At 41.6% G+C, this 16,964-nt stretch overlaps 2 protein-coding genes across 14 annotated transcripts in view; one reads left to right on the top strand and one right to left on the bottom strand.

Moving 5' to 3' along the window:
- Positions 1 to 16,964, top strand: part of LOC112153685 (protocadherin gamma-C5) — a 529,198-nt gene that overhangs the window by 324,337 nt on the left and 187,897 nt on the right. The gene's annotated exons all lie outside the window — the stretch shown is intronic.
- Positions 11,472 to 16,964, bottom strand: part of LOC112153278 (gastrula zinc finger protein XlCGF8.2DB-like) — a 10,636-nt gene continuing 5,143 nt past the window's right edge. The window contains exon 2 of the mRNA XM_024283356.2: positions 11,472 to 13,334. Within this exon, the coding sequence (XP_024139124.1) occupies positions 11,893 to 12,753 (861 nt within the window). The 5' untranslated portion in view covers positions 12,754 to 13,334 and the 3' untranslated portion in view covers positions 11,472 to 11,892. The remainder of the gene's footprint in view (positions 13,335 to 16,964) is intronic.

Raw genomic sequence — 16,964 nt, 5'->3', positions numbered from 1 at the left:
CTGACACCAGGAGACCGAGGCCCTGTACAGGCTCTTGGTAAATGCATTGAGGACATTAATGACTGGATGTGCCACAACTTACTTCAATAAAACAAAAACAAAACTGAAGTTATTGTCTTTGGGGCTAAAGAAAAAAGGTTGGACGTCACTACAGAGCTTCAATCTATTCCAATAAAAACTACCAACCAGGCCAGAAACTTGGGTGTAGTGATAGACACAGACCTAAATTTTGATAAACACATTAAGGCAGTCACTAAATCAGCCTATTATCATCTCAAAAATATCTCAAGGATTAAAGATCTGATGTCTAAGCAGGACCTGGAGAAACTAGTGCATGCTTTCATCTTTAGTCGACTTGATTACTGTAACAGTGTTTTTACAGGACTACCAAAAAAATCCATCAGGAAACTGCAGCTTATTCAGAACTCTGCTGCTCGGGTTCTCACAAGGACCAAGAAAGTAGACCACATCAGTCCAGTTCTGAGGTCTTTACACTGGTTACCTGTCTGTCAGAGGATAGACTTTAAAGTTCTGTTACTGGTTTATAAAGCTTTGAATGGTTTAGCACCAAAATACATGACTGACCTCCTGACCCAGTATGTACCAGCCAGACCTCTCTGGTCATCTGGATCCGGCTTCTTATCAGTTCCTAGAGTCAAAGCTAAACATGGAGAAGCTGCATTCAGCTTTTATGCACCACAGATCCGGAACAGACTTCCAGAAAACATTAGATCTGCTGAAACACTCAGTGTATTTAGATCCAGGTTAAAGACTCACCTGCATTTGATTGATATGTATTCAAACGTTTATGTGCCACTGTCTATCTATGCTTGTTTTAAATTAAAATCATTTTACTTTCTAATTTTATTTTAATGGTCACATTTTTACTATTTCTTTTGATTGTTTCTTTTAATGTGTTTTTAAAGCACATTGAATTGTCTCTGTACATAAAATGTGCTACAAATAACTTGCCTTGCCTCTGGTCCTGCTCTCAGAGCTTTGCGTTTCTTCTCTCCATTGTGTGGATTTGTCTAACTGCCCTTTTGTTTTGCATTATCAGCTGTAACTGCAGTGGACTGACTGATTTCATCCACATTGAAGGCATTTATTCAAAGCGGTCTGATCTAATCTGTCTGCCTGGTCTGTATATAACAGACTGCTGCAGATGCAGAGACTTCTCCTCAAAGACCTTCTCTGGAGATCTTCACCCACAAGTCCTCTCTGACCTCGTCTGTGGAAACTCGCAGTAAGTCTGCTTCTGTTTCTTGGACCTGTTAGTGCTGAGACTGAAACACAGTTCAACGTTTTCTCCAGAGTCATGAAGACCCGGTCCGCCTGCTTCCTGTTGGTGCTGCTGTCTGCTGTGTGACACACCGAGGCTCATTTGCATGTGGTCAATGCCATGAATCCGCAGCAGTGCAGCGAAAACATGGAGAAAATTCACCCAGGGGCGTGCATTCATTCTGAAACCTTCATTGTAGCTAATGATGCTGAAAGTGTTGATGTGCTCTGTAAAGGAGTTCAAGGAGACATGAAGACCTTCAGTACTGTTGATTGTACGCGCAGAACCCAAAACCCATGTGTGTATGAAGGTGTAGTTCACACCGAGACAAAGCTGAAGCTCCACTGTCAGAACCAGAAGCCTGCTAAGTTTTTGGGTGCAGAAAGAACAAATTATTGTGTTTGTTCTTCATCTGCAGACACAGTTGGGGACAGAACTGAAATAAATGAAGCTCACTAACATCATCTTTGTCTTGATTTCTCCATTAAAGCATTTCTTCACATGTTGCTAACAGGATGAAGCTAAATAAAAGGAGAACTTGATAGAAATGTGATCAAAGAGGACAAGAAAGTGTAAGAACTAGAACGTCATGAAACTGCACGACAGCAGCAGTTTTCTTTCAATGATCATTAAGGTACATTTTAAAAACGCCTTCAGAAATCGAAGTGTTTGTTTATTGCAATAAAAACATCCTCACAGAATGTTCTAACTAGGAGGAGAAAGACTCGTCTTTCCAGAATGAATCCATTCCAACATCATGGATAAATTCAAGCAGAGTTCTCTAGACAGAACTTTATCCCTCTGTTAGGATGTTGATGATCCTGGAACTCGCTCTGTCTCTCTTATTCATCACAATGTCAGAAAGTTGTCTGGCTCTTTCTGGTCTCTTGGCAGCTGCTCTGAGGTGTGATGACATCCCAGTGACACGTTTCAGCAGTAGCTTGTCTACAGTTGGATCCAGCATGGTTTCAATGAAGGCTGGTCTAACGTGCTGCAGTTTCTGTGTTAGAGGAGCTGTTCTGTTTCTGTTCCTCCATCCCTGTACAATCCCAAAAAGAAACTTCCTTCATCCCACAGTGGAGCCGCTCAGTCTGTGCAGTCAGCACAGATGACATGGACTCTAATGAACTGCCTCCATGGCCATCTTCAGATGAAGTCACTAAACAAACAGGTTTATCTCTTTTACCTGGTGGGAGGAGCTTGTGCCTCCACATGTCTTGATGACAGTAATACTTTGTCCAGACAGAGAGACAGTCAGGTAGTAACTGAAGCCTCCTGGTTCACTGCAACAGCTGCAGGTCTCTGTAGAAGACACAGTCAGCTGGAGCCTTGATGAACTTAGAGTCACTGTGGAACTTCTTCACCTTCTGGGACAGTTACAGATCTTTGCTAGAGAGGTTTCAGTAACTGAGAACAGAATCTATTTAGAAGACTTGTTTTCAGAGGACATTCACCTTTTTAGAACCCTTTGATAAATCAGAACGTTTTAAGAACAGAAAACCATCAACAATAACTTCAACCCTGAACGTTCTGGCTGAGAAATGACGGCTACAGCTGTGACCTGCAGCCTATTCAGAGTCGTTTCTAAATTGTTTGTTCTCAATCAACCTTTGCTGTACAAGTAACGCTGAAAAGCCTCATTAGTGGGTCTTTTCTTCCCTCTTCTTTACAGTGTGGCTTCGGTTTAGAAAACTTGTGTCTGGGTGAGTTTCAAGCTGATATGGAAGCGTTTGTTATAGGGATGTCCCGATCCGATCAAGTGATCGGAAATCGGGGCTGATCACGTGGTTTGGGACTCGATCGGAATCGGACTCCTTTGCCCGATCAGGATCGGATATTTCCTTTATTCTCATTATGATCAGAGCTTTATATTTCTTCTTATCATTATGGATAAATACTCCACTACAAGTCCGCATGTCATGAAAAGATCACAAAATGTCATCACCAGAAAACGCAGCAGAAAACAGCAGCAGCTCAAGCATAAGGCTAATGTAAACAAAGCTAGCTAGAAAGCTAACTTCCGGGACCAATAACTATTTTAAAAACGCTTTAAACTGACAGCAAGTGTCTCTATTGGTTTGTCATAACTTTTGGTTTGTCTATTGGTTTGTCAGAACAGCAGTTCTACTGTTCCTCGAGTTCTACTGTGTTCAACATGAGGCCCATAGAGAGACACACAGACCAGATCTTTGTGGACTCCAGGTGCAGGACTGGGATTGGACCCAGGTCAGTACTCTGTTGTGGCTGCAGATCCGGATCACAGCAATCTGTTCAGACCAGGGACCCGTTTCAAGAACCAGGTTAAACAAATTTAGAATTCAAACCTGAAGTCGGAGTACACAGACTTAAAATTCTCAAACTTAGAGTTTTCAGTTCCAGAACAGCTGAAAATGTTTGATTCAATCAACTTGAAGTTGTTAGAACCAGAACCGGGTGTGAGCGTCACGACCATTAGAAGCCCTGATCAATGGAGCAAAGACAGCTCGATTCACCATGGCAACGGGAACAAACACCTGAGCTTCGTACTTCCGGTGACTGAAATTGATAAGTTCCTCCAAGCACATTTTCATCAAAAAGATCAACACAGCTGCAGCGATAAAACAGAGAGAAAATATCTGCAGAGTTAATGCGTACGTTTACATTTGAATCATTTCAATGAATGAATAAATAATAATGTCATGATGGTTATTTTGTCACTTGTTAAGTAAGGAATGGTTTTTGATTTGTTAATAACCAGTAATCTCCGTAATCGCATGAATGACCATTTTCCTCAATCCTCCCCCAACACACACACGGATATCACTGCACGCTATAAAGAAACACTGTAGGCACCTGGAATATGTTAAAAATAAGCATTTATTTAGTTTTAATTCTCAAAACCTAAAAAATATCCGCTGAATATTCGCTTTTTTTTAGCACAAAATATTTTCCATAATCAGGATTCTAACTCGGGTCTTTGCAAGGGAAATCAGCGCAGCTGACAACCGAGCTAACATTTGTCGCAAGTGCTGCATGGTAGACGAGTTCACACGCCTTCTCGGTGTTAAAATTTAATGATTTCCATTGTTAAGGGTTTAAATGAGGAAAAGAAATCTCTGTATTGTTAATAGTTTTTCGAGTCCCTGGAAAAACTCACTATTTATAATATCACTCAAATAAAAATATATTGGGGAAACTGCAGTCAATCGACTTGTGTCCTCCAAATCCTCTACCGACATAAATAACATTTCCTCTGGATTAATCCATCCTCCTCTCTACATGATCCTCTACGGATGAACATGTCATTTTGGTTTCTGCGTGGTGGAAACGTGACGTCTCTAATGTGAATGTTCTCTAAATGTTAATGACAAACTCATATTTGAACTTCCTTCACCTTAAGAAGGGGTGGAGACTGCAGAGAACTCTGAGTTTCCTGAAGGAAATGTTCACAGACTCAGTTACCGTATTGATTGATTCTGAGTTCAGCTTAACCCGCTTCTTGAAACGGGCTTGGTTTCGCCCACTTTCACATGTTTGAGTTATCTCTCTTACTGAAATCGAAAATTCAGAGTTTTACTGAATTTGGAGTTCACAAACTCAGAGTTCTAACAAAACCTAATTCTTGAAACAGACCCCAGGAGTCACCAATGTAGACTGACTGATAGAAGAACTCAACATGAGCTCATGTGTGTTTGCAGAGGGGTTGGACTTCTGGTTCTGCTGCTTTTTAGAAATCCTGCCTCTTCTGCTGCTGATTACCTGATCAGGTGTGTTTAGCCAATAAGGAGCTTCAATGGCAGGTTAGTTAGAAAGCATGGGGGGCACCGGCCTTCTGGTCCTGGACTCTGACACTTTGTGATTCACTTTTGATCAAAAAATCAAACTAAAAATACCTGTTTAGACATAAAAATCTAAAGTTTGTTTGTTCTTTCAAGTAGTCGCTGCTCCAAATCTTTACAAGTTTTCTTTACTATGTAAATGCTAGGAAGATAGTTTCCTTGGTGGTTCATTTGATCAGTTCTTGTAAAACTGGAACATCATGCGGAACCAAAGTGTTTCTCCAGAGAAGTTGATGAATTAATCAGAGCACGAGACGGTGGAGAATGTTTACATTAACCCACCGCTGTACAGTCTTTAGTTCTGATTTCAAAACAATGTTATGATGAGCAATCCTCCAATGTTCTTGAATAAATGTTTACAAAGCGTGATCAGAGTGTTTTTGAGGAGTCTGGATCAGTAACGGTAACGGCGTATCCCATTGGCAGATGTGTCCTGACCCTAACCCCCGTAAATAAGGGGGGTGTTGTAAATATTTACAAAATTATGTTTGTGTGTGCCTTGAAAACTTTTTATGAAGGATGTCTGTGTGCACCTGTCTGTGTGTCCAGCAAGCTGCTGGAATTTCTTTGTCTAAGTTCTTTGCTCAAAAACAACTTCTTATATGGATAAGTTTAATCATCCCGTGACATCCCGTCCCATCTCCTGACTTTCTTTGCCTAGCAACAGCTCAGCTCACTGCTACGTTATGCCCATGTATGGAATTCCTATGTGTGTTTCTATAAGAGTGCATGTGTGTCTGAGATGTGCAGAGGGACCCGAGGCAGAGATCTGTGAGGAGACTTCTGTTTTGACTCTCTCCCTTTTTGCAAAAAGAATAAACTCAGATGAATTTACAACTGGCCTGGTTCATTGGACTTATAATATAGAAATCTTTCAGAGTCATTCTTGACAGGGGGAAGACTGTATACGCTGTCATTCCACATGGAAAAGTTTTGCTTACATCGGAGTAGCACCGTGGTTTAGCGCTGAAACACGTTCCCTAAAACAAAGAACTCGTAAATTAGAAAGAAAATGGCTCAACTTTAATAGCAGAAAATGCAAATAATCCCAGATTTTTAGTACTATAGCCTGGCTGACCAGCAGCCACAGCTCACTTGAACTACATATTCCTGCTACTATCAGCTCTGAAGATTTCCTTCAATTCTTCGATAGTAAAATTAGACACAAGCCAAATGTGGTTATTCCCACTATCAACCCAAAGCAGGCAGAAGTCGTAGAAATAAAGGCATCCATATTACTGCTGTGGACCAAGCAGAAATAGCATCAGTTATTACGTCTTTTAAAACCTCCACTTGTCTCTTAGACCCAATCCCCACTAAACCTTTTAAAGAAATCTTCCCCCTTATTAGTGAATCCATATTAACCATAATAAATACCTCTCTAGAGACTGGTTATGTGCCTCAGTCTTTTAAATATGTGGTTGTTAAACCTCTCTTGAAAAAACCCAGCCTGGATCCTGACATTTTGGCCAACTAAAGACCAATATCTAATCTCCCATTCATATCTAAAATCCTAGAAAGAGTTGTAGTAAAGCAGCTGCAGTGCCACCTACACCACAACAATCACTTTGAAGATTTTCAGTCAGGGTTCAGACCTCACCATAGCACTGAAACTGCACTGGTCAGAGTTACTAATGACTTGCTATTGGCTTCAGAAAAGGGACTAATCTCTGTTCTGGTCCTGTTAGACCTCAGCGCAGCCTTTGATACCATCGACCACAGCATCTTACTCCAGAGACTAGAGCATGACATAGGGATCAGGGGATCTGCCCTCCAGTGGTTTGAATCCTATTTATCTGATAGATACCAGTTTGTTAATGTAAATGGACAGTCTTCTAATTGTACTCGAGTTAGTTATGGAGTCCCACAGGGCTCAGTTCTAGGGCCCATTCTTTTCATGCTTTACATGCTGCCCTTGGGAAACATAATCAGGAAACATGGCATTAATTTTCACTGTTATGCAGAAGATACACAGTTGTATTTATCCATTAAACCACACCAGAATGACCACCTAGCAGTGGCGGGCCGTGCATTTCACACCTAGGCCTTCAGTTGTGCTCCATCTGAATCAATCCAACCCTCATTAACTATTTTATGGCAATAAAACAGGTACAACTGCAGGTACAACTGCCACACACACACCAAAAGCATCAACAATAACCTGATAAAATTTCAATATTATGTAGGGAGATAGCAAAATTTTACTCACCAAAAATCCAGATTATTTAAACACAAAATCCATCCTTTCTATCCTCAAGAAGATTTCAATCACTGTCGTGCAGAATCCGTGCGTTTCGCAGATAGAAAGTGTTCCGTGGCTGAGCTGGAAAAGGCTGCATGCGGGAAATTTTCTGGTATTCCTGAAGCCTCTTGTGGTCCAGGAGAGAGACAAACATCAGTTTTTGTGATCTTGAAATCTGGTCTGTGTCTGGAAAATAATATTGTCGGTAGTGCACGCGAAGATTTTGCGCTGCACCTCTTCGTGCGCGAGGAGCGCCCGCGGTGCGTTCAGGGGCCTCGTAGATTTCCTCGTATCGGCTTCTCTCCCGCTCAACGGAGTCACGGAACTCCTTTACCCATGCCAGACAAAACTGTGCCACAACTTTACCCAGACATTCATTTTCCACCAAAAATCAGACGATGAGACGCTTTCCACTGGCAACATCTTCAAACCTGACACGCCGCTCCTCGACACCTGTGTCCGGCACATAACGCAGAACCAGAGCGAGCTGCGAGCTATCCAATCAAAGCTCGTGAAAATGCTGATGTTTCCGTGCGCCTGCTAGAAGGCCTTGGTGTCGCCTACTCCAAATCTGATTGGTTGAAGCAACAGTTTGGTCGACAATTATTTTATGCTACAGGGCCCGCTGAACTGATTGTGAAGGCCTCTGGGCAGATTTCTTTGACCCTAGCAACAAATGGTGCTGCAATGTGATTGGTTAATGCTTAAATAGGAAAATACACGTCTGGAAGCAGCGCAACCAGGGAGACAGCAATGAAAGGACGAAGACAGAGCATTTGGAATTATAGAATACGTATTCACGGAAATAAATAATAATTAATATCAGTCTGTGATTCAGATATTTTTAGGCCAGCACAGAAGGCCTTGCAGGCCCTGACGGCCCGCCACTGCCACCTAGAGAAAATGAATTCATGCATCAGAGACATTAAGACCTGGATGACAATTAATTATCTCCTCCTAAACCCAGAAAAAACTGAGGTCATGATACTGGGTCCTAAACACCTGAGAGATGCTCTCTCATATCAGATAGTCTCCCTGGATGGTGTAAATATTGCCTCTAATTCTTCAGTCAGAAACGTAGGGGTTTTATTTGACCATGATTTATCATTTAAGGCTCACATATCTCAAGCTTGTAAAACTGCATTTTTTCACCTACGTAATATGGCTAGGATCAGAAATATGTTATCTAAAAGTGATGCTGAAAAACTCATCCATGCATTTGTTACGTCTAGACTGGATTACTGTAACTCTTTACTAATAGCATGCCCGAAAAGTTCTTTAAAAAGTTTTCAGCTTGTCCTGAATGCAGCAGCACGATTGTTAGCAGGAACTAGTAGAAGAGAACACATCACTCCTGCGTTAGCCTCTCTCCACTGGCTACCAGTTGAATCCAGGATCAAGTTTAAAATCCTTCTGTTAACCTATAAGGCTCTGAATGGTGTGAGCCCCTTCCTATATTAGAGATCTCATAGTTCCTTACGGGCTGCACGGTGGCGCAGTGGTTAGCGCTCTTGCCTCACAGTGAGAAGGCCCCGGTTCGACTCCCGGCTGGGACCTTTCTGGGTGGAGTTTGCATGTTCTCCCCATGTGTGCGTGGGTTTTCACCGGGGACTCCGGCTTCCTCCCACCGTCCAAAAACATGTTTCATAGGTTAATTGGTGACTTTAAATTGCCCCTAGGTATGAATGTGAGAGTGAACGTGTGTGATTGAGGCCCTGAGACAGACTGGTGACCTGTCCAGGGTGTACCCCGCCTTCGCCCATCAGTAGCCGGGATAGGCTCCGGCACCCCCGTGGCATCGAAAGGGAAGAAGCAGCCAAGAAGATGGATAGTTCCTTACAAACCAGTCAGAACACTTCGTTCATAAAATGCTGGACTGCTTGTAGTTCGCAGAACTTCTAAAAGTTCAGTTGGAGGTAGAACATTCAGCCATCAAGCCCCTGTTCTATGGAATAAGCTCCCAGCTCATGTCAGAGAGGCCAGCACAGTTTCTACCTTCAAAACTAGCCTTAAAACATTCCTCTTTGGACAGGCGTTCTGCCAGGCTAGCTAGTAATCAGAGAATATTTCGTCTCCTGTGGTCCTTGTGAGGCTAGATTAATAAATTAATATTGATGCATTTAAATATGAATTTAGATTTTCTGTCATTATTCAGATCAGCTCTGGGGTTCTGTTCTCTATACTCATTTACTTTTCCTCTCTTCTATTCTTATTTATTGTATTTAGTTCTCCATGCTTTTGTTGATGCAGTTCCATTCACATGTTGTTCTTCTTTCCCACTCTCCTCTGGGGAGCGGGAGAGATTTCAGATCCCCGGTGGATCGCCCACGCTCCCACTCTTGGCCGTGGACCACGCCCCCGACACCATCCTGCATCTCTGAGTGAGAGTGATTCCTGCTGGGTCATCTGACCTCATGCTCCTGGTCGTGGACTGCACTTCTGCTTCATCTTGACTATGGACTTCATCATCACTTGTCCCTCAGCTTTATCTGAATGAACTCTTAAATACATAGTTGTAGAAGCGAATCTTTCTTTAACAGTTCTGGTATCGCCTTTCCGTCCTGGGATAGGATCTCTCCCTCATCTGGGAATCCCTAAGGTTTCTTCTTTTTTCCTGACTCAGGTTTTTTTAGGAGTTTTTCCTTACCGGGAGGGAGGGTCTAAGGGCAGGGATAACCAGTTTTATTTAGTCTTAGGTTTTAACTATTGTTCATATTTTGAAGCCCAATGAGGCAATTTTCTTTGTGATTTTGGGCTATATAAACAAAATTGAATTGAATCACTTATTCTACAGGAAGTGCTTTGACTCGCCCTGTCACTGGTCTTATATGACCCCGCCCTCTATCACAGGAAAGGCAAAGGATTGGCTGAAACTTCAGGTGATTGAACAGAGTAGAAGTGGTTGAAATGTGCCGAGACAAATAGACCTTCATTGAAACTAAATCCAGTTCTTTCAGTTTCAGTAGAACTGCGTAAGTCGTAACAGTTCCTACTTGTAACTGAATTTTGATGCTCAACCCTAACCGTAAACCTCAGCGCACGTCACTGAAGCAAAGGTCACGTGATCGTGTGTTTCTGTGGAGAATCATGTCATGAAAGAAGATTTTCTTTTTGTATATGTTTTTGTTTTTAATGTAAAGCGCTTCGAGCTGCGCGAAGTATGAGAAGCGCTTTTTTATAAATAAAATTTGAATTTGATTGATGAAAACAAGACTTTAAACTCTGGTTTCCTGTTTCCGTTCAGGACTTCAAGTCCCTTAAATGCAGCATTTATGATTCTGCTGTTTGTTCCAACTGAAGCAAGAAAGTGTCTTACTATGTCTCTCCAAGAAAACTAGGAAGTTTCTGACTTTGTCTTCAATCCTTTCATCAAATGTCCTTGGTTACATTGAGTTTGAATTCTTCAACCTTTTCTTGTGGAGAGTGTAAAAAACTTTGTGGACTGATGTTCTTTATTGATGGACTTTCTAAAAGGATTGATGTCAGCAGACAGAGATCAGAAACTGCAGCATTTTTAAGAAGATGAAGGAGATCAGAATGAACAAACACAGATCTGCTTCAAAGGGAAAAACCTGACGGGAAACTTTAGGAAGAAAAGTCTCAACAAAAACTGAAAGGAACAAGATGGAAAAAGCCTGAATGAAGATGTTGAAGCTTCAAGAACAGAGTTTGAAAAGGAAAACAACTTTGATTAGCAATGATGGAAAGACTTGAAGCTTGATTGGTCTTGGCAGATTTCCTGTTTCACCAATGACAGCCACAGATCCGGGTTTTTCAGGCTAATTCTCCATGAATTTAGGAGACAGAACCTCTGTGTTCCTGCTTTGATGCTTTCCAGATCAATGTCAGCTTCCAATGGAGCTCAGTCCAATCCTCACACACTTTTCTTCTCCCAAACGTTATGCTTTCCTGCAGATCACAGAATACTGTCACCTTCTTTGGACTGCAGAACCTTGGAGAGAAAGACAGAGTCCAAACCAGAGGAGATGGAAAAGTGTCTGATCCAGAAGAAAAGAGCAGATCTGATGCTTTTCAACAACAAATGTCAGACAGACCTCCCTTCATTACACTAACAAGACAAGAACATGAAGACCACCAGGAAATGAAGACACTCTTCTTTTCTACAGGTCTTAGATTTTATTTACACTCTCTGAAACTCAAAACTTTAGGTTTTTATTGCCTGAAATATACAAACAACAACAAGAACTGTGTCAGACAGACCTCCCTACATTTACACTAACATGCAAAGACATGAGGACCCTCAGGAAATGAAGACACTCTTCCTTTCTACAGGTCTTTGGTTTTATTTACACTTGCTGAAACTCAAAACTTTGTATTTTATAGGTTATAAAAAACTAAACAACAACAAATACAAGTGCCAACAATAAATTAATCTTATTGTTCTGATCTAAATTTCAGCCTCTTCAACACTTATTCACCACTCTTTACTTGTTCTACTTTAACCTTTATTGTCTTTTCTACTTTAAAAATCTGCTTTAAGTTTTCCTTCTTTTTCTAACTTGAGAATTTTCATTTAATTAGTTATTGCCTTATTTACAAGTAAAGGCTTCTCTCGTGTGAGTTCTCATGTGTGTTTTAAGATGAGACATTTGATTAAAACTTGTATCACATTCTTTGCACAAATAAGGCTTCTCTCCCGTATGGATTGTCATGTGTCTTTTGAGATCACACTGTTGACTGAAACTTTTATCACATTCTTTACAAGGAAAGGGCTTCTCTCCTGTGTGAGTTCTCATGTGATCTTTGAGAGTAGATATACGATTAAAACGTGTATCGCATTGTTTACAGGGAAAAGGCTTCTCTCCTGTGTGAGTTCTCATGTGATCTTTGAGAGTAGACATACGGTTAAAACGTGTATCACATTGTTTACATAGAAAAGGCTTGTCTCCTGTATGGATTCTCATGTGTCTTTTGAGATCACACCCTTGACTGAAACTTTTATTACATTCTTTACACAAAAAAGGCTTCTCTCCTGTGTGAGTTCTCATGTGTGTTTTGAGATGAGTTATTTGATTAAAACTTGTATCACATTCTTTGCACAAATAAGGCTTCTCTCCCGTATGGATTCTCATGTGTCTTTTGAGATCACACCCTTGACTGAAACTTTTATTACATTCTTTACAGGGAAAGGGCTTCTCTCCTTTGTGGATTCTCATGTGAACTCTGAACCTACACTTAGAACCAAATCTTTTACCACATTCCTCACAAACATAAGGGGTTTCATCAGATTCAGTTCTCATGTGTACAGACATATTGTGAGTAATTCTTGTTCTTTTACCAGATCCTGCAGCGGAACGTGTCTTTTCTGTTGGGGATTCTTTGTGTTTCTTAATCAAAGTTTTTATCTTGAACTTTTTTCTAACATCAGAGTCACACTGACCTTCTGACATCTGAGCGCTGTCCACACTTTGGAGATGACCTCTGTCTTTTCTCTTCCTCTGATCTCTGTTTTGTGGCTCTGTCTCTTCTTTATCCTCTTTAATCTGAGGAGGTCCTTGCTCCTCCTGGGTCTCGTTAGACTGAGGAGGTTCTGGTTCCACCTGGTCTGCTATAATTCGTGGAAGTTCTGGTTCCTCCTGGTCCGCTATGATTCGTGGAGGTTCTGGGTCCTCTTTCTCCTCTTTAATCTGAAGAGGTTCTGGTTTCTCTTTCTCCACTCTAATCTGAGAAGGTTCTGGTTCCTCCTGTTTCTCTTTAATCTGAGGAGGTTCTGGTTCCTCTTTCTCCTCTCTAATCTGAAGAGGTTCTGGTTTCTCCTGTTTCTCTTTAATCTGAGGAGGTTCTGGTTTCTCTTTCTCCTCTCTAATCTGAGAAGGTTCTGGTTCCTCCTGTTTCACTCTAATCTGTGGAGGTTCTGGTTCCTCTTTCTCCTCTCTATTCTGTAGAGGTTCTGGTTCCTCCTGTTTCACTCTGAAGTTTCTCTGCTGGTTGCAGAGATCTTCTTCTTCATTCAGCCAATGCTGGGGGAGGTCTGCAGGGCACAAACAGAAGGATTTTTTAAATACTTTTAAAATACTTTGCGTTTTGAAAAGCTTCAATAAAAATTGAAATCACCTCATCTGAAGATCTACACTTTAAAACTTTAATAAAAAAATGATCCATTCATTTTTCTTTGTTACACTTTGTTAATTGAACCAATGTTATTTGGGACTGTTTAAGAAGTTTGTATTTGTTATGTTGGAAAATGAAAAACTCTTTTTGAACATCTTTTTTTCTCCTGTGGCTCAATCTCTGATCGGTCCATGACAAGGTAACTACATCAAACTGGGATCAATTGTTCATTTGACACTGAAACATCAGGAATTCTTCACAAAAAGTCTTTGTTTGGTTTCACAAGGCCTAATATATCATATGACATCCCTATAGCCAATGGATCAGGACAGATATTAAGATAATTCAAAATGGCTGGACCTCTTTAGGGGATTCAACAGAAAAAAATAAGGGAGGAAAACTTTTATATTTAAAGAAAACCTGCTAAATCTGCACATTTTTGTCTCCATGTTGTTTCAAAACTAAATATTATTGTTATTATTATTTTTGGTTTTCAAAGTTTTCTGGAATAACAGGTGAGTAACGTTACAAAAGTTCAGTCGGGCCTGTCAACGATTATCAATCAATCAATCAAGTTTTATTTATAAAGCACTTTTCATTTCCTTGAGGCAGCTCAAAGCGCTGCACATAAAAACAATAAGAACAAAAATGTAAAAATATAAAAGACATAAAGAAACAAGCAATATACATACATTAATCATACCAACACCCCACCTCAATTCTGCCCAACACCCACCCGACATATGCACTTAATCATTGAACCTTGAAATTGTCACTTATGCCTTTGTGCTGTCCAGACTATATTATTGCAGCTCTCTATATGCTGGTTACCTAAGGCTTCAGTAGCCAGGCTGCAGCTGGTCCAAAATGCAGCAGCAAGATTTATTTGTGGGGCAAAAAAGTTTGACCACAAAACCCTGATCTTGGCTTCTTTGAACTGGCTCCCAGTGCAGTACATGATTTTTACCAAAATTCTTGTTTTTACATTTAAGTCACTGGCAGGGACGGCACCTCCTTACCTCTCCAGTCTGGTATTAAAATACTCCCCCCTAAGTCCTTACGCTCCGCAGACCAGTATGCTACTGGTTCCCAGAACCAAACGTAAGTTCAGGGGGGACCGTGCTTTTGCTGTGTTGGCTCCCAAACTATGGAAACAGTTGCCACCATCTATTAGAGAGATCACGCTTTTGGAGTGTTTTAAGAAAAAAATGTTCCTCCATCAGCCTTGGTTTTTTATTCTATTTTATGTTGGTTTTATCTCTGTTTTAAAATTGTTTTATAGGATTTATCCTTGTTTTGCTTGGTTTTATGTCTTATATTCTTTTTTATGCTTTACTATTGCACAGTGCTCTGTTTTTGTTTTCCTTATGTACAGCACCTTGGGCCTCCTTGACTGGTGGTGGAAGGTGCTTTATAAATCAATAAATGAAATGAAAAATCATCCTAACATCCACCCAAGAAACCCACCCTAACCCCACCCCCCATTCCCCAGACATGAACCTCATCCCTTCATATGAAAACAGTAAAACATGGAATAAAAAACTGAGTAAACAAAACATGGCTTGTTGGCACCACAGTAAAAGAAACAGTATTGTAGGGATCCATTCATATCCAGGGCTAGCAGCCCACATAAAATATGACCATAGCGCCCACCCAGCCCGGAACACAAAGGGCAACACCCCACAGCACTTAGCCATGGGGCAGAACCCCGTCCACCCCAACCGAGGTGAGCACCGTGGCGATCCAACCCCAGAAAAAGAAAAGAGTCCCAGCTTGGCAAGCAGGGGGCGTAACATTATTAGAGCACTTAATTATTGATAGAAGATTTATAACACCCCAGGAACTACAAGATAAACATGGAATAAATCACTTCTTGGAATACCAGCAATTGAAATCTATAATTACAAAAAAAATAAATATCATGATAAAGACTTCAAATTACCAGAACTAGTTACCTCTTTCTTTAAACTTTCAATGAATAAGATTTTCTCCAAAATATACAAACTTTGATGCAACCTAGGTAATAACATTCCAATTCCAATAACCAAATGGGATGCAGACCTGAGTAGCAGCACAGATCAAAGCTTCTGGACAGAAATGTGTCTGAACACCTTTAAACTGACTAAAAGTCCAAACTTACAACTTATCCAATTCAAAACCCTCCATAGAATTTATTATACTGGTCAGAGGATGTTCAAGATGGGTCTCAGAAGCTCAGACATATGTGAGCACTGCGATAGTAACTTAACTGACAGTTGCATGCATGCACTGTGGTTCTGCACACCTGTCCAGGCTCTCTGGCAACAGGTTTGTGCTGATCGATCAGTCTGGCTTAATGTTTCTATCACTGCTTCACCGTCACTTTGTGTGCTTGGTGACATGAGTGCCATCGATATAGAAGGAGGATTAGTATCTGTAATCTTCATAACTCTTTGTATAGACAGGGGGGGGCTCTGGGCTGGGGGAACTTGGTCCAACTGACCCCAACATATCCTCTTCCTCATATAAACATGCAATAGGGTAAAGGCAAGGGTGTCTGTATTGCAGTGCGCTGCGGGGGGTGGACTACATGCCAGTGGCCCCCCTCCTGTGGCCGTTGCATAGATTTGCCCCTCCCCTTGGTTTTACTTGCACCTTAGACATGTAGGACCCTTGGTGGAGGGGCGCTTGGACATCACTGCCAGCAAACAGTCGATGTCCTTTCAGTGCCCTTCCTGCCAATGTTAACCGCACCATAGACATGTAGGGCCGCTGGTGGGAGGGTGACGGGGCATCACTGCGAGCAATCAGGAGATGCCCTGTTAAGGTCTTCTCACCAATTTTAACTGCACCTTTTAGTAGACACACCTCTAACACCACAAATATACACTCTAACAAACAAACACGCATGCATCACACAAGGAAGGTAGGACCTTCGACCGAGGGGGCCTCGGTCTGGTGGTCTAGTCCCTTGGGTGCCGGTCTCCTGGGTCCATCGGCCTCCTCTCCACGTCGGGAGTGGGATCCCCGAGATTTAAGATCTAGCAGGGGATCAAACTACATCGAAGCCTGGGGGTCTCCAGGTCTCGGTGGTGCGGGTTCCAGTCCTTGCTCTCGAGAACTAGTCCTCTCCAAAACTCAGTGGGTGTGAACAGTTGGGCCCTGTTAACACCACTCTCTGGTGGAGGGTCTTGGCGTGGGGATGGCCGGGCACTCTCCCCATGTGTACATTCCATCATCATCCATCTCAGAAAACCATAAACACTCACCTGAGCACAGGTGTCAGCTTACCTTAGCACTAATAGTATGTGTGACAGAATGAAAGGTTTGTATGATTGTGTGTGAGCTGCAGTTGTATTGTGTACATTTTGACTAGTTTAAATGTAAAGACTACTTTAGCCAACTGGTATGTGGACAGGTCCCACCCATTCCAGCTATTTAGACCTGGTTGTTTTATGATGTTACCTCTCTATGTTGCCCTTTTCTTTTATCTCTAAATCCCCCCCGTCTAACAGATTAGAATCAAGCACACCTCTCCACCAGAATCCGGTGTATTTATTCCGGTGTTTGG

The sequence above is a fragment of the Oryzias melastigma genome, linkage group LG10 (genome assembly GCF_002922805.2).
Source record: "Oryzias melastigma strain HK-1 linkage group LG10, ASM292280v2, whole genome shotgun sequence".
Taxonomy (NCBI): Eukaryota; Metazoa; Chordata; class Actinopteri; order Beloniformes; family Adrianichthyidae; genus Oryzias; species Oryzias melastigma.
This window is presented reverse-complemented; position numbering and strand designations above follow the sequence as displayed.